Source organism: Ahaetulla prasina, chromosome 10 (genome assembly GCF_028640845.1).
Source record: "Ahaetulla prasina isolate Xishuangbanna chromosome 10, ASM2864084v1, whole genome shotgun sequence".
Taxonomy (NCBI): Eukaryota; Metazoa; Chordata; class Lepidosauria; order Squamata; family Colubridae; genus Ahaetulla; species Ahaetulla prasina.
The window spans coordinates 27,744,820-27,763,320 of record NC_080548.1 but is presented as its reverse complement, the minus strand read 5'-3'; the positions used below and the strand labels follow the sequence as shown (position 1 = coordinate 27,763,320).

General features: G+C 44.0%; 1 protein-coding gene across 4 annotated transcripts; it reads right to left on the bottom strand.

Moving 5' to 3' along the window:
* Positions 1-958: 958 nt before the first annotated feature.
* LOC131204123 (urokinase plasminogen activator surface receptor-like) lies at positions 959-18,282 on the bottom strand. 4 transcript variants are annotated; one of them, XM_058195015.1, is made up of 8 exons: positions 18,027-18,280; positions 16,671-16,726; positions 12,727-12,846; positions 10,829-10,876; positions 9,933-10,073; positions 8,205-8,348; positions 4,055-4,192; positions 959-1,216 (listed from the first exon to the last, which is right to left on the bottom strand). In XM_058195015.1, the coding sequence occupies exons 2-8, from the start codon at positions 16,714-16,716 to the stop codon at positions 1,008-1,010; spliced, it is 846 nt and encodes a 281-aa protein (XP_058050998.1). In that variant the 5' UTR covers positions 16,717-16,726; positions 18,027-18,280; the 3' UTR covers positions 959-1,007. The 4 variants fall into 4 exon arrangements, with proteins under 4 accessions (XP_058050998.1, XP_058050997.1, XP_058050996.1 ...); XM_058195014.1 differs by having other exon boundaries at positions 10,742-10,876; positions 18,022-18,275; XM_058195013.1 differs by having other exon boundaries at positions 10,742-10,876; positions 18,027-18,275.
* Positions 18,283-18,501: the final 219 nt, after the last annotated feature.

Sequence of the window (18,501 nt, the reverse complement as noted above, 5' to 3'; positions counted from 1 at the left end):
TGGTCACTTTAAGCCTGGAGGACTTCAACTCCCAGAATGCCCCAGCCAGCTTTGCTGGCTGGGGAATTCTGGAAGTTGAAGTCCACCAGGCTTAAAGTGGCCAAGGTTGGAGACCCCTGCTCTAAAAGGATGCAAGTGACCAGCTGTCTGCAAGGAGTACAATCCCTTCCATTCCCCACCATCCAGTCAGAGCTGAAGAAGCTTCTTGGAGGAGAAGCGAAACATCTTCAAAGGGGAAAAAAACAACAACAAGGAAGTCCAGTTGCCTCCTGAAAAAGCACTTTTGGAATGGCCAGAAATCTGCCTATCCATACCTCACCTGAAGTTGAGGTCAATTCAAAGGAGACCTCACTTTCTCAGGGGGCAGAATGGGAGAAAGAAAAGCAACGTGTTTTTTTTTATTATAATAATAATAACAACAGAGTTGGAAGGGACCTTGGAGGCCTTCTAGTCCAACCCCCTGCCCAGGCAGGAAACCCTACACCATTTCAGACAAATGGTTATCCAATATTTTCTTAAAAATTTCCAGCGTTGGAGCATTTACAACTTCCACAGGCAAGTTGTTCCATTGATGAATTGTTCTGTCAGGAAATTTCTCCTTAGTTCTAGGTTGCTTCTCTCCTTGATTAATTTCCATCCGCTGCTTCTTGTCCTGCCTTCAGGTGCTTTGGAGAAGAGCTTGACTCCCTCTTCTTTGGGGCAGCCCCTGAGCTATCGGAACACTGCTATCATGTCTCCCCTAGTCCTTCTTTTCATTAAACTAGGCATACTGAGTTCCTGCAATCATTCTTCATATGTTTTAGCCTCCAGTCCCCTAATCATCTTTGTTGCTCTTCTCTGCACTCTTTCTAGAGTCTCCACATCTTTTTTATCTATTTTAGAAAAGAGATCTTTTTTTAGAAAAGCAATCAAGTTTATGCATTTGAACAGCAGAGGCAAAAAAACCGAAAAACCCAACCCCAGCATGTCCCCGATTTATTTCTGTGCCACCGATGGAACAGGAGTGGTTATTGATAGACCTTCAACACCAACCATAAACTAAGAATTGCCACCAGTTCTGGGTTGGTGGGACTGTGGGCTTTGTTACAGAGATTCCTTTGGCAACATTCGGCGCGGGAATTTTCTCTCTTCAGCCTAAGGTATATATCTGTGTCCCTCCAGCACATGGATTCTGTGGCGCAGCCCTTCTGGATGGTCACGGCTGTGCTTTTATTTTCTGGAAAACAATAACAAAAGTGTATGCGGCCGGGGTTACATTTCCCCATTTTTTAACATAATTGTCTGAGAACCTAAACCAGGGGTTTCAAATTCAAGGCCCGTGGATCGGATCCAGCCTGTGGGGTGCTTAAATGGGGCCGGCTTGGAAATACCAAAGGACCAGCCCGTGGTGCCTCTGCTGGCCAAAATGGGTTGCCTGTGGCCTCCGCATGGCCCATTTTCAGCCTCCCGGGTCTCCTGCAGCACTGTGCTGGCCAAAAACGGGCCATGAAAGGCAGTGGTTTCAAAAATTTTTACTACCGGTTCTGTGGGTGTGGCTTAGTGGGCGTGGCATGGCTTGGTGGGCGTGGCAGGGGAAGGATACTGTAAAATCTCCATTCCCACCTCACTCCAGGGGAAGGTTACTGCAAAATCCTCATTTCCTCCCAATCAGCTGGGACTCGGGAGGCAGAGAATAGATGGGGGCCGATCAGAATTTTTACTACCGGTTCTCCGAACTACTCAAAATTTCCGCTACCGGTTCTCCAGAACTGGTCAGAACCTGCTGAAACCCACCTCTGATGCAAGGGATAGCAAGGGATGTTTAGTATTGACTCTGCCATTGCCAGTCCCAAGCCCAGATGAGAAAGGAGGAAGGCTGAGCGTCAGACTAGCAACCTTGCGAAAATTACAACCGTCACAGAGGCAGAGGAGGAAGAATCTCAAGAAAATTTAGTCAGCCCCGTGAGGTGGGAGAAGAAGCATTAAATTGCAAGTCACACAGTCATGTGACAGGGAGGTTCTCCTGAGAGGTGAAGCCATTCGGCTGCACCATTTTAACAGAAATGGTTGTGTCTGTTTGAAATCTAGAGATGGATGGATGGATGATAGACAGATGGAGGGAGGGAGGGAGGGAGGGAGGGAGGGGGTGATATGATGGAGGGATGGAGGGATGAATATATGGATGTATAGATGGATGGAATAATATGATGGAGGGATGGAGGGATAGATGGGGTGATATGATTTTATTTATTTATTATTTTTATTTATTATTTAGATTTTTATACCGCCCTTCTCCCGAAGGACTCAGGGCGGTGTACAGCCAGATTAAAACAGTGCAATATACAAATTAAAACAACAGTTAAAATAACATATTATACAATTGGCCGAAAATTAAAACCGTCAAATTTGACCCAAAAATAAAATACCCCAGTTAAAATTATTAAAATTTAAAAATTTAAAAAAGTTAAGCCAGTCCCGCTTGAATAAGCAAGTGCGTTTTCAATTCACGGCGAAAGGTCCGAAGGTCAGGTAGTTGACGCAAACCAGGGGGAAGTTCGTATGATCATATGATGGATGGATGCAGGGGTGAAATGCTACTGGTTTACTCTGGTTCGGGCAAACTGGCAGCAATAAAAACTACTGGTTCGGGCGAACCGGTAGTAAAAAAAAAAGCTACAATCCAATGATCACCTGTGCTGCACGGTTTAGCTTTGCTAAAAAGCAGGATTTTTACTTTCTAGCGAAGCTAAACTGTGCACCACAGCTGATTCCCCCCCCCCTCGCTGTTCTACTTACCTTCCCAAATCTCCTTTTGGCACGTACTGCGCATGGACACGCAGCATGCATTTGATGTGTATGCATGTACGCAACGCGTGCTTGGTGCCCAGCGTTGCATGAGCTGCCAGTGAACTGGTAGCAAACCGGTTCAGATTTCACCACTGGATGGATGGATGGATGGAATGGATGGAGGAATATATGGATGTATACCGATAGATGGATGAATGATATGATGGATGGATGGATGGATGGAATGGATGGAGGAATATATGGATGGAATGGATGGAGGAATATATGGATGTATACCGATAGATGGATGAATGATATGATGGATGGATGGATGGATGGATGGATGGATGGATGGATGGATGGATGAACATATGGATGTATACCGATAGATGGATGAATGATATGATGGATGGATGGATGGATGGATGGATGGATGGATGGATGGATGGATGGAATGGATGGAGGAATATATGGATGGAATGGATGGAGGAATATATGGATGTATACCGATAGATGGATGAATGATATGATGGATGGATGGATGGATGGATGGATGGATGGATGGATGGATGGATGGATGAACATATGGATGTATAGATGGATGCAGTGATATGAAAGAGGGATGGGTGGGTGGATGAATGGCTGGAGGAATATATGGAAATATAGATGGATAGGGTGGGTGATGGATGGAAAGATGGAAGGATAGGGTAGATGGAAGGAGTGGCTGGCTGGCTGGTCTGGATAGATAGGGGGAACTGGTGGGCCACTGGTGGCTCAGACAGATAAGATAGTCTGTTATTAAACACAGCTGCTTGCAATTACTGCAGGCTCGAATCCCACCAGGCCCAAGGTTGACTCAGCCTTCCATCCTTTATAAGGTAGGTAAAATGAGGACCCAGATTGTTGGGGGCAATAAGTTGATGTTGTATATAATTATGCAATGAATGAAGACTATTGCTAACATAGTGTAAGCCGCCCTGAGTCTTCGGAGAAGGGCGGGATATAAATGCAAATAAAAAAAACAAAAAAACCCAAAAAAACTATGCAACTATGATAAATACATGCTAGTTACCAAGCACCCATATTTCAATCATGTGATCATGAAGATCCTGCAACAGTCATAAGTGTGAGGACTGGTCATAAATCACCTTTCCAGTGCTGCTGTAATGTAAAACCATCACTAAAAACAAATGGTCATAAGTTGAAGGTGACCTGTTATGGAGATGCATTTTTTCCCCTCTTCTTCTCTGTCTTTTGTATCATCTCAATCTATAAGTCTTCTCTTTACCTCCTTTTATGATACGCACACACCGATTCATGGCTCCGGTGCACCTCAAAATTTGCTGTTCCTGGAGGATGCGCTCTTCACGGCCCGAACCACGATAACTATAGCACTGTAGCCCATTGGGTTGTCCCGTAAGGATCTCTGCAGGTAGGGGGGGGAAAATAATAAAGGACCTGATCATGGTTTTACAATTGACAGGGCGAAACTGGAATACTGTAACCCATTTTGGTCACCATACTACAAAAAAGATTTGAGTTGAGATTCTGGGAAAAAGTTCAGAGAAGAGTAACTAAAATGATCAAAGGCCTGGAGACTAAAACATAGGAAGAACGGCTGCAGGATGTGGGTTTGGCTAGTCTAGAGAAAAGAAGAAGAATTAGGGGGTGACATGATAGCAGTCTTCCAGTATTTGAGAGGCTGCCACAAAGAAAAGAGGGGTCAAATTATTCTCCAAAGCAGCAGAAGGCAAGACAAGAAACAACAGATGAAAACTTGTCGTGTCCCCCTCCCCCTCCAACGACCGGGTCTAGGAAGTCCATATCAAGCGTGGCCACGAAGCCTCTGCAGCTTTGCCAAATTCCTTTCAGATTTCTCAGGGCAGGCAGGAATCCAACTTGTGACTTCAGCAAACCAGATGAGACTTTGCTTGACTCAAAGTTGCTTGACTCAAGCTGATCCTTTATATAGGCGGTGGGGTGTGGCTCCATGACTCAGCACTTATCCAGGCCTGCCCCTCCCTTCCTTCTGCTGACGTCACCTCTCAGATCTCCGGAAGCGGGGATCCTCCCACTGTGAATTCTCTTCCGCGGGATCTGCTGCCGGTAATTCCAGCACGTGGCTGGCTTCCTGCTCACACGCTGTAGGAGTGAGGTTTGTTTGTTCATTCCTGACATCCTGTCCGGCCATGAGGCCAGGGCCGGGGGCTGGAGGCATGACAGGCCGTTCATTTTCCTTATCAGACTCAGAGTCTGATAGCAGACCCGGGACAAGATGGGAGGGGCCCAGCTGAGGAGAGGAGGGAGGACGAGGCACAACAAAACTGATCAAAGAGAGAAGCAACCTAGAATTAAGGAGAAACCTCCTACCGTGTTTCCCCGAAAATAAGACCCTGTCTTATATTTTTTGGAACCCCGAAATAAGCACTTGGCCTTATTTTCGGGGTGGTCTTATTATTTTGGGGCGCATGAGAGCAAGATGGGGCTCCTCTTGTTGTCTTACCCAATTTCCAGCTCTGCGTTTAAATATTTTTGGGGAGGGCTTATTTTCTGGGGGAGGCTTATTTTAGCACATGCGTTCAAAAGCCCAGCTGGGTTTATTATCAGGGGATGTCTTATTTTCGGGGAAACAGGGTAATAGTGAGGATAATTAACCAGTGGAACAGGTTGCCTCCAGAAACTGTGGGCTCTCCATCACTGGAGGTTTTTAAGAAGAAACTAGACAGTCACTTATCTCTAATAGTATAGGTTCTCCTGCTTGAGCAGGGGTGTTGTGCCTCATCCTCCCTCCTCTCCTCAGCCAGGCCCCTCCTGCCTCCTCCCGGGTCTGCTATCAGATTCAGAGTCTAATAATGAAGAGGAACGGCCTGGCATGCCTCCAGCCCCCAGCCCTGGCACTATGCCCGGACAGAATGCCAGGAATGAACAAACAAACCTCACTCCTACAGCATGTGAGCAGGGAGCCAGCCACATGCTGGAATTACCGGCAGCAGATCCAGAGGAAGAGAACCCACAGTGGGAGGATCCCCGCTTTCGGAGATCTGAGAGGCAACGTCAGCAGAAGGAAGGGAGGGGCAGGCCTGGATAAGTGCTGAGTCATGGAGCCACACCCCACAGCCTATATAAAGGTTCAGCTTGAGTCAAGCAACTTTGAGTCAAGCAAAGTCTCATCTGGCTTGTTGAAGTCACAAGTTGGATTCCTGCCTGCCCTGAGAAATCTGAAAGGAATTTGGCAAAGCTGCAGAGGCTTCGTGGCCACGCTTGATACGGACTTCCTAGACCCGGTCGTTGGAGGGGGAGGGGGACACAACAAAGGGGTTGGACTAGAAGACCTCCAAGGTTCCTTGGAGCTCTATTCTATTCTAAACCAGGAGGCCTGAAGGAAAGCAGATGAAATGGAAGAAGTGAGAATGTTAAGATAGTTAAATAGTTTGTAGAGATTTTACTTGTGGTCAGCTTATAACCGATCCTAGTACAAAGCTGATCTTTATTGCCTTCATTCATCCATTCCCACATTTTCTTTGCAAATAACTTTAGGTGGATTGATAAACTAAAATGCACGAATATACAAACACAGTCGCATAAAGGTGCCGCAAAAGATTGCCTACAGCCAATTAAAATGAAGCAAAACCAAACCCATGAATTTGCTTTCTAGGAAAATGTTCAAAAACACGATGCTGTTGCTGCTTTTCGGTACAGGGAGTTCTCGACTTACAGCTGATTAGCAACCATTCATTTTTCGACAAACCACCCAAAAGGTACTTATAACACAGTTCTTAAAAGGGACGCGGTGGCTCAGGGGCTAGGACGTTGAGGTTGTCGATCGAAAGGTCGGCACTTCATCAGTTCGAATCCCTTGTGCCACATAACGGGGTGGGCTCCCATTACTTGTCCCAGCTTCTGCCAACCTAGCAGTTTCGAAAGCACGTAAAAAATGCAAGTAGAAAAAATAGGGGCCACCTTTGCTGGGAAGGGAACAGCATTCCGTGCGCCTTTGGCATTGAGTCATGCCGGCCACATGACCACGGAGACGTCTTCGGACAGCGCTGGCTCTTCGGCTTTGAAACGGAGATGAGCACCGCCCCCTAGAGTCGGGAACAACTAGCACGTATGTGCGAGGGGAACCTTTACCTTTATCTTAACACAGTTCTTGAGTTTCAGAATAACAGAGTTGGAAGGGACCTTGGAGGTCTTCTAGTCCAACCCCCTGATCAAGCAGGAAGCCCTATGCCATTTCAGACAAATGGTCCAATCTCTTCTTAAAAACCTCCAGGCATAGAGCACCCACAATTTCTGGAGGCATGTCGTTCCCTTAGTTAATTGTTCCACTTGTTTTGATGGGTCAGGTCCAGGGGTGAAATCTAGCAGGTTCTGACAGGTTCTAGAGATCCGGTAGAGGAAATTTTGAGCAGTTCAGGAAACTGGCAAATACCACCTGTGGCTGGTCCCAGGAGTGGGATGGGAATAGAGATTTTGCAGTATCCTTCCCCTGCCAAGCCCACCAAGTCAGGCCCACCAAGCCACACCAGGCCCACCAAGCCACGCCCACGGAACCGGTAGTAAAAAAAATTGGATTTCACCACTGGTCAGGTCAGGTCCCTGTGGTCATGTCACCATATTCTGGGTACCGCCCACATTTTGGGTCAACCTATGGTGACTTACACTTTTTTTTTTGGACAAAAACTGGCATTTCCTTAAACTATGTGGACCTGAACTGTCTTTCTGCCTCTGTTTTTCTTTCTTTTCCATTGAAAAAGACATTATTTAACAATGACACATCATATATAGATGTATAGATACTCATTTCCCTCTTCCTTTACAATTATTATGTCTTATTAGAATCCCTTTTTTTATTCAAAACAAAGGCATATTTTCCAAAAAGACGTTATCTGTAAATAAATTGTTCGTTGCCGAGATTGCACAATCATTACTCCATCTAACTTTAGTAACGATTCCGGGCAGAGTAGATTAAATCTGTGTTTCTCATCCTGGGCCATTTGAAGATGTGTGGACTTCAACTCCCAGAATTCCCCAGCCAGCATGGGATTCTGGGAGTTGAAGTCCCCGGTTGAGAAACGCTGAAGTTATTAATTCATTACATTTCCACACCTCTTTACTGCCATCTTGTGGTGGACTGGATGTGTGTGTGTGGGGGGGGCGTGTTAGCTATTTATACTTACATTTATTCATGCCTCTATTTCTATATCGCTCCAGTTTAAAAGATTCAGGGCAGTTGACAATATTTTATTTATTTATTTATTATTTGTTGTTTCAATTTCTATACCGCCCTTCTCCCAAAGGACTCAGGGCGGTTTACAGCCAAAGGAAAGACAGTTAGTACAATTTTTAAGACCAGTTTAAAAGGAAAATTTAGAGTTGGTTGAAGAACAATATGACAGAATAAGATGAAAAGAGGACAATGACTTTGTTGGACTTACCTGGAAAACTTCTATTATTGCAGTTGGGTTGGCCACAGACTTTTTGATCAAGGAAAGCAAAGTCCTTTCCAATCTGGTAGAGCACTTGCAGATCTTTGAAGGAGCTATTTCCACATCCCTTTATAATGGGTTCTAGCTTTTCTCCTGAAGAGGACAATCCTCCAATGATTCTTATGCACCAGGATCACAATTTATCGTAGTCTATTCAAATTGTTTTAGCAATACTTGTAGACAATACAATAAGAGGGTTGGAAGGGATCTTAATATAGTCTTCTAGTTTAACATCCCTACTCAGACAGGTGACCCTATACCAGGAGTGAAATGCTACCGGTTTGGATGGGTTCGCCCGAATCGGTAGTAAAAAATTGCTACCGGTTCAGGCGAACCGGTAGTTTAAAATGCTACCGGTTTGGGCGAACCGGTATTTCCGATGATCAGCTGTGTAACGATCAGCTGTGCCGCGTGATTTATATTCAGGAAATCCTGCTTTCTAGCTAATCTAAATCGCACAGAACAGCTGTTTCCCCCCCCCTCGCTGTTCTACTTATCTTTGCAGACTCAGAAAAGGCTTCTTAAGCCTCCTTTTTCAGCAGTGTGTGGTAGCGTCTGCAGTGTGCATGTGCGCGAAGGGGCCAGCCAGAACCATGCAGAATTTTAGCTAGAAGATCACCCAAAACCAGGCAAATCCAGAGCAGCCCACCCCTGCCTAATTCCCTCAATCATTCATCTTACGGTGTGACAGAATGGGATGGAATGTAGTCTGGATTCCCAGGAGGGAGGGGCTGCATTCCAGAGGAGCAAGAGAAAACAGTTTGTGTGAGAAAAAGCAGGTGAAGACAGCACCTCCCTAATAGTTCCCACAGTTCTATGTTGCAAGACGGCTGCTTTAATTTGGGAAGATTTCCATAACCATTCTACTAAAAATAAGTCCATCTATTCTTCTATTATATACATTTAACTGGCCAATCTGTGATTTTACAAACACACACACACACACAAATTCACAGGTTGGCCAGTTAAATAAAATAAAACCTTAAGTTCTTGTACTTTTAATTAAAAGCTTCCTGCTAAATTTGTTTTTTAAATTACTTTTTTTCAGTATGGTTAAAGGATTGAACTGCTTATGAGCTACATTTAGGTAATAAATTGTTGCACCTTAAGGCAAACTCAAGGCCTGCGGGTCGGATCTGACCCACGGGGCGCATAGATCTGGCCTGCAGGGTCGCCCGGAAAACAGTGAAGGACTGGCCCGGGTTGCTACTGCCAGTGAAATCAGAGCTCCGGAGGGCCGCGCTCCGTTTTTGCTGGCAGAGGGTTGCAGGAGGCTGTCGCAGCCGGAAACGAAGCTCGGGAACCTGTTTTCACTGGCAGAGCGCTCAGGCTACCACAGGCGCCCCTGACACGAGTGACGTTGAGCTGGCCACGCCCACCTTGGCCACGCCCTCACGCCTCCCCCCCCTCAAGGTCAAATACAACCCTGATGCGGCCCTCAACGAAATCAAGTTTGACACCCCTCCCTTAAGGGGAGGGGCTTCTGTTAATTCTCTTGTTTTCTTTCTTCAATAGGAAAGTAGCTATTTTTCACGATGGTAGAAAATTCCAAGCGACAAACAGAAACCACGAATAACACCACCACCACCCCCGTCCACCAACTAGAAGAGAGAAGGTGGTGTGTTTTGTCACACAGCCCTGCCAAAGTTATCTCACATCGACCCCCCCCCCTTGTACCTGGAAGGAAACGCTGGGAAATTTGCACGCACCGATCTGCACTCCCGGAGCATTGCTGCGAAGGGGCCGTCAGCCCACATTCGGCTGGGCTCCCAATGCAACTTTGGCACAGCAGATTGTTTTGCGATCCATCTCGGTTGACTGTTTGAAATGACAGGCAAGGAGAGCACTCGCTCAAGTCACTCGTCCAATTCCATCATTGGGAGCAATCCAAACCCCCCCTCCCCAAAATACGGGCAAAGGTACTAGAACCTACGCCAAAATGAGCCTGTTCATATTTAAAGTTCTTCTGATCCTTTCAGGATGCAGGAAAAAGTAAGAGAAAGTGACAGAAATTAGCCCCACATGGTGTACATCAGGGGTGAAATGTGAAATTTGTTACTACAGGTTCTGTGGGCATGGCTTGGTGTTGGGGGGGGGTAATGTGACTGGGTGGGCATGGCCAACTTTTTTTTTTTTTTACTTTTAAAAGCATTTTTTTCTACAACCTCTGAGGTTGACCTGAAGTTTCCTCAAAGTAAGGAATGCCATATTGGCACAGCTGGGGAAAACCTGACTCTGAAAGACCTGAGGTTTTCCCCACCCAAATCAAAACCCAAAGTTCTTGCCCCCCAGGTCACACATCCATCACTTGGTCCAAACAGGTCACAGTCCCCAATTCAGCTGGCTTTAGTCCACGCCTTTCAAACACCTGGTGAGGACGTCCTTGGCTCCCGTGGGGAAGAATGTTATTTTGGCTACACATCATCCCCCAGTTATCTCTATCTCTCCCCTCACGTTTGCTTCTATGGCTTTCCCCTTTGACGTACCAGGCAAATGGATGGGTTGGCAAAGATTTGTAGAACAACACCACATTGTTCGGAACAAGGAGCCCTTTGTGCCCATGGGGTACCTACGGCAATCATTTGAGGATCCACAGCCCTGCTTTGCTGTATCTGCGCTCACTGCAAGGAAAATAATAAATCACGAGGTTACTTACCATTGGTTAGAAGTTTTTTCTGATGAGTCTATTTGGAGTTGCACAATCATCTTGTACAGTTGGTTGCAATCTACAATGTGATTTACTGGATCGTATAGATGGAATAGAATAGAATAGAATAGAATAGAATAGAATAGAATAGAATAGAATAGAATAGAATAGAATAGAATAGAATAGAATAGAATAGAATAGGAGTTGGGAGGGACCTTGGAGGTCTTCTAATCCAACCCGCTGCTTAGGCAGGAAACCCTACCCCACTTCAGACAAATGGTTGTCCAACCTCTTCTTAAAAACTTCCAGTGTTGGAGCATTCACAACTTCTGGAGGCAAGTGGTTCCGCTGATTCATTGTTCTAACTGTTTGGAAATTTCTCCTTAGTTCTAAGTTGCTTCTTTCCTTGATTAGTTTCCACCCATTGCTTCTTGTCCTGCCCTCAGGTGCTTTGGAGAAGAGCTTGACTCCCTCTTCTTTGTGGTAGTCCTCGACTTATGACCACAATTGACCCCAAAATTTCCATTGCTAAGCAAGACGGCTGTAAAGTGACCGTTTGCCCCATTTTATGACCTTTCTGGCCACAGCTGTTAAGTGAGTCACTGCAACTGTTAAGCTAGTAAGGCTGTTAAGTGAATCTGGCGATCCCCACTGACTTTGCTGATCAGGTGGTGGTCACAAAAGGGGATCAGGTGATCCCGGGACACTGCAATCGTCATAAATATGAATCACTTGCCAAACATCTAACTTTTGACCACCACGTGCCCATGGGGATGCTTCAACAGTGTGTTGTGTCTTGCCCGCCCTCAGAGCAGCCGGGGCCTTCTTACCTGCTCCCGAACACTGAGGAATGTATGCCTCCCGGCCCAAGTCCTGGCTCCATGCCCACACAAACTGCAGAAGAAGGAGAATCTCCCAGCCCCAGCCCTGACTCCATGCCCAGGCAAACGGAGCAGCTAGACCCCTCCCCCTCCTCCACAGCAGGTGAGCCTGAGGAAAGTTTACTTCCAACAACAGCTGATTGGAGTGACCCTCGCATCAGAAGATTGGATAGCGGAGGCAACAGAAGGAAGGGAGGGGCAGGCCTTAATGAGTGCTGAGTCATGGAGCCACACCCCATGGCCTATATAAAGGATCTACTTTCTGGCAGTCTCTGAGTCAGGCAAAAGTCGAACTTATCTTGCTGAAGTCACTTACTGGTCTCCTGCCTGCTCTGAGGACTTTGCTAGGACTTTGGGCAGAGCTGCAGAGGCAAGCCTGATTCGGATTTCCCTGACCCGGCCGTCAGCGGAGGAGTGGGACACGACACAGTGTGAGAAACAGTCATGAGTCACTTTTTTTCAGTGCTCATTGTAACTTTGAACAGTCACTAAATGAACGTTGTAAATCGAGGAGTATCTGTCATCGTCTGTGAGGATGCCCTCGAGAGTCAGAAGGAAGAGCCATAGACTAGGTAAGAGTCAGATTAAAAGTGCAGACTAATAGCCACACACACAGTATTTTTTTGAGCGGTGTATAATCTTTATAGAATAGAACAGAACAGAATTTTTTATTGGCCAAGTGTGATTGGACACACAAGGAATTTGTCTTGGTGCTTATGCTCTCAGTGTACATAAAAGAAAAGATACGTTCATCAAGGTACAACATTTACAACACAATTGATGGTCAATATATCAATATAAATTATAAGGATTGCCAGCAACAAAGATACAGTCATAAGTGGAAAGAGATTGGTGATGGGAAGATTACAGGAGGAAGATCTGAAATCTCCTCAGGAAGACCCCCACAGTTCCCCCCACACACCCTTTGAAGAACAAGACTTACATCCATGGTACTTCTTGATCACGGTGAAGCAGGCGTTTTGGTTGGGCCTGCAAACTTCCACTGGAGCCTTAGAGCAGTTCCCTTCGTTAATTAAGCACTTATAGCACTCCAAGCTATTGGCTGAAGAAGAAGAAGAAGAATCAACATTCCACCGAACGATGTAATTTCACTATCTTTCCAGTGACGTTCTCCAGATATGTTCTCCAGATACAGCGGGATGGGACTTGAAAGAATTGCACAGTTCTTCATTATCTGCCCTGAGTAATCCTGTCTTTCGAAACTCAGAATTTTAGGAATGACAGTTCCCCATACTTTCCTACCACACCAATTTGGAAGAAGGTAACAGCCCTCTTAAAGCGGTGATAAAATTTGCAAGATGTTTGTTTTTATTTTATTTATTTTTCGTATTTTTATACCGCCCTTCTCTGAAGCAGCAGAAATAAAACATAAACATAAATATCGGGAAAATTTTTTAAAATACAATAAACAATTAAGAATCTGATTCAATAAGCTGAAGAATTAAAAATTTCTAGGTAAAAATTAATAAAATAGAATTAATTCCCTTAAAACCCCATTAAAACACTCAATTAAAAACTGTATCGTTAGGCCAGCCCTGTTTGGTGAAAAAAGAAGGTTTTGAGCTCGCGCTTAAAGGTCCGAAGATCAGGGAGAAGACAGAGTCCCACAGGTAGTTCATTCCACAGGGCCGAAGCTCTCACAGAGATGTGTTGCTAAATGATGCATTTAGCGTCTCAAGTTCGTTGGTTAAGAGGTGGGAATCAAATCAGTTTTATAAATAAAGTAAAAATAAAATAAAGTAGTGGCCAAAAGGGAAAAATGTATTTTCTAAAAGTAGCTAATAACACCACTTTTTTTTTTGAGTAGTAGTACCATAAAATTATATATCAATGGAAAGATAATTCAATCAAAAATGTAATGTAATAACTTTGATGAAGGATTTGCTATTAGAATAGCAATTACAGCATAAAGAAGAGAAGTGAAACATGTAGAAAAAAAGAGATATACAGAAATAATTACCATAGAAAAAATGAGATATTCAAAAATTATCACTGTGTCAGTTAATACTTAGTTGGGTAACTTTTAGCATGAATTATGGCCTTACAACATCTTCCCATGGAGTGAACCAAGTCTTTTTAGTTCTGCAACTGTTATAATGCAAAACCAAGATTGAATGATTGCTTCTATTAACTGGGTTTTATTGATGGGTCGCTTCTGACTAACAAGTTTCTTTGGTCGGGTCCATAGATTTTCAATTGGGTGAAAGTTTGGGCTATTCCCAGGCCATTCCAGCAGTGGAATAGGATGATCTTGAAACTCAAAAAAAAAAAAAAAAGTGGCGTTATTAGCCATCAAAGCTCCAAAATACACTTTTTCCCAAAAGGTTCCCACAATTTTGGCCACTACTGTAAATATAAATAAATAAGCTGATCATGCTGTCATGCAGGCTTTCTCGGGAGATCTATCCAGATATATCTACGAAATGTTTTAAGACAGTGTTTCTCAGCCTTGGCAAGTTTGAGAAGTATGGACTTCAGCTCCCAGAATTCCCCAGTCAGCACAAAGAATTCTGGGAGTTAGAAGTCCATAATTCTTAAACTTGCCACAGTTTGAGAAACACTGTTTTATGACATTATTTTCTCATCCTCTGAGGCGAAAGTGGTTTGGTTTGGGTTGGTTTGGTTTGGTTTGGTTTGGTTTGGTTTGGTTTGGTTTGGTTTGGTTTGGTTCACACAATAATTTCCCTGGGGAAGTGAGTTAAACCAACTGATAGAAATATCTCCTAGGCTTGTGCTTTACTGAAATGACAAGAAGCATCATTATTGCTAAGAGACCATTAATTATCTGGCCATTAATTCATTCATTTTCCCCAAGCTGGTTTGTCTTTCCTTTCTAATATTATTCACTGGTTCCCCTGATTGCATTAATACATAATGTCTTAGATCTGCTCTATGCTTTGTCCTCTGAATGAAAATTTCATTTGAAAACATTCCAATTCGAATAGAATAGAATTCTTTATTGGCCAAGTGTGATTGGACGCACGAGGAATTTGTCTTGGTGCATACGCTCTCAGTGTACATAAAAAGATATGTTTGTCAAGAATCATAAGGTATAACACTTAATGGTAGTCATAGGGAACAAATAAGCAATCGAATCATATAGGCAATAATAGTCAATAATTCGTTAATCGCCTATTTTTTCCTCCTTGTTCTCAATGCTACCCTATTGTAATACGATTTTGCTTCAAACACAAATAAAATTCAGTTAACCATTGAAATAATTTTTTTTCCCCCTGGCTTGGGCATTACAGTCAGGGCTGGTATTCAGTTACTTTTTTTTTTAATTTGAATTTATATCCCGCCCTTCTCCAAAGACTCAGGGCGGCTTACACTGTGTTAAGCAATAGTCTTCATCCATTTGTATATTATATACAAAGTCAACTTTTATTGCCCCCAACAATCTGGGTCTTCATTTTACGTACCTTATAAAGGATGGAAGGCTGAGTCAACTTTGGGCCTGGTGGGACTTGAACTTGCAGTAATTGCAAGCAGCTGTGTTAATATAACAGACTTAATCTGCTGAGCCACCAGAGGCCCTCTTTCTCTATTGGTTCGCAAGTGTGAGCACACATGTATCCATGCACCTGCCCAGCCTTCTGTACATGTGCTTTGCTGGTGCATGTGCCTTTTGCACATGCACAAGGCCACAAAAAGTGCCTAAATGTGCCTAAACGGGCCTCTGTGGCTCAGACTGGTAAGACAGTCTGTTATTAACAGCAGCTGCTTGCAATTACTGCAGGTTCTAGTCCCACCAGGCCCAAGGTTGACTCAGCCTTCCATCCTTTATAAGGTAGGTAAAATGAGGACCCAGATTGTTGGGGGCAATAAGTTGACTTTGTATATAATATACAAATGGATGAAGACAGTAGCGGGATTCAGCCAGTTTGCACCTATTCGGGAAAACCGGTTGTTAACTTTCTAAGCAGCTCAGAGAGCCGGTTGTCGGAAAAAATCTTATTTTGTTTTTTTCTACTTTACAGGGCTAATCCTGTAAGGAAGGCAGGAAGGCAACATTCTGGTGTTTCTAGCCTAATCTTTATTGCCCTGCTTACAGAAACTGCCTCTCTGGTTAACCCTTATTACATTGTAACAGCTAAGGTGAAGCGCCCATCAACATGAGTGATGTTGATTTGGCCATGCCCACACGGTCACATGATCACCGAGCCACGCCTACCCAGCTGGTCATTAAGAGCAGAGAACTGGTTGTTAAATTGTTTGAATCCCACCACTGGATGAAGACTATTGCTTGACATAGTGTAAGCCGCCCTGAGTCTTCAGAGAAGGGCGGGATATAAATGCAAATAAAAAAAATAGGACGGCATAAAGCCGGGGCGGGTGGACAGGCCCACCTGCAATTTCCGCTACCGGTTCAGTTGAATTGTTTCGAACCGGCTGAATACCAGCTCTGATTAGAGTCATCCATAAACCAACAGAGATTTGATTTGACTAATATGAATTTCGTTTCCTGTGTTCTTATATTGAACTTGATACAGAAAACGCTGCTTTGTATATATGGAGAATCTCACTGAATGTTTTAAGGTCAGGTTGGTTGCAGCAACCTTCCTAATGGAATAGCTATGGAGATTCTCAGTGATGGTTGTTCCAAAGGTGCTTTTTCAAAAGGCAGCCGGACTTTGCTTTCCTTTGAAACCGTTTTGCTTCTCATCCAAGAAGCTTCTTCGGTTTTGTCGGGAGTCAGAACTGAAGAAGCTTCTTGGTTGAGAAGCGAGACGTCTTCAAGGAAAAACAAAAACCCAGTTGCAATCTCAACATGAAGGCTTCCATCTCCACCTTTATTTTATAAACCATCCAGACAACTTTAGTTTAAAATGAACTAAAGAACAGGGAGCAATCATTTGCACTTACCCATCCCAAGACAAAAAATGAAGATTGTAATGGACCCTTTATCCATCACAGCCACTCTATCGGAGAAGAGGGAAACGCAGCAAATTATAATGTGCTTCAGATACAAGGAATTTGTCCACAATCGGTTTCGGGAATAAATACCTACTGGATGGGGGCCGTATTCTGTCCCAGGACCTTAACAGTACAATCTATTGCAAGTCTCCAAACTTTAAGACTGGTGGACTTCAACTCCCAGAATTCCTCAGCCAGCATGGAATTCTGGGAGTTGAAGTCCACCAGTCTTAAAGTTGCTAGGTTTGGAGATCCCTGATCCACAGCAAATTACTTCTCCATGAAGAACGAGGAGGAAGAAGTTAAAAGAGTTTCAAAACTGACCTCATTACTTTCCTGCTGGAGAAAAACCACCCAGCGGTGGGTTTCAGAAATGCTTACCACTGGTTTGCCCTGTCCACCCACACTTTCCGCACATGCGCCTGGCCTTGAAAGCGTGGCTAAATAGGACGTCTTTATGCCGGGGGGGTGGGGGCGAAGCGGGGGGCGGGGAAGCAGGGAGCGGGTCCATCTGCAGTCACCGCTACTGGTTCACCTGAACTGATCCGAACCAGCTAAATACCACCTCCTTCATCCTCATCTACCCACCATTCAGGGGTGAAATGCCCCCGGTTCGGACCAGATCACCGGATCTGGTAGCAATGGCGGCAGGTAGTTTGGAGAACCAGTAGCAAAAATCCCTGCCCCTCCCCCCAGCTGAGCCACGCAATCATCAGAGGGGTTTTTTTTTTTAACTTTTAAAAGCATTTTTTCTTTGGCCGAAAAAATGCTTTTAAAAGTTAAAAAAAAAGCCTCTGATGATCGCGCGGCTCAGCTGGGATTGTCAGAACCCTTTAAAAGCATGTTTTCTACAAGCTCTTCAGCCGAAGAGGCTGTAAAAAAAGTGCTTCTAAAGGGTTCTGGCAATCGGGCAATTCAGCTGGGATTGTCAGAACCCTTTAAAAGTTTTTGTTTTCCTTTGGAGATCCTAGCTGAGTTGCCTGGTCATCACAGGCTGTTAAAAGCATTTTTCGGCAGAAGAGGTTGTAGAAAAAATGCTTTTAAAAGTAAAAAAAAAAAAAAAGTTGGCCACACCCACCCAGTCACATTACCCCCCCCCCCACCAAGCCATGCCCACAGAACCGGTAGTAACTAATTTTCACCCCTGCCATCATTCCTTATAAAAAAAACCACGATCAAGTACATCCAAACAACCTCTAAGAAAAGACAATCAAAGGCTTCGAACCCGAGCAGAGCATTTCAGGTTGCTCAAAAGAAGAAGTTAAAGAAAATGATATGGCAAGCCGCCCGTTCGTATTACCTTACCAGCAGCTGATGATCTGGATGAGACAAAGAGATCTCCTGGAACGCATCCCTACTGAAATATGGCCAAGCCAAGGAGAACCCTTGGATTGCCCCTCCTTCAAAGGGATAAACAGAGGGGCGGGGTTTCCTACTTCTCCAGCGTTCAACAAATAATCCAAATTCAATGCCACGTTAATTTGTTTCTATTTTTTTAAAAAAAAGACCCATTCAAAAGAGCGCTCTTGATTTAGGTGAAACTGCACTTATAGTTCAATTTCTGTCTCTTCCATATATATATATATATATATATATATATATATATTTTATTATAGCACTAGCACTTGATTTTATATATATATATATATATATATATATATATATATATATATATATATATATATATATATATATATATATATATATATATATATATATATATATATATATATATATATATATATACAGAGAGAGAGAGGTCTTGGGTTATTCGGGTTTT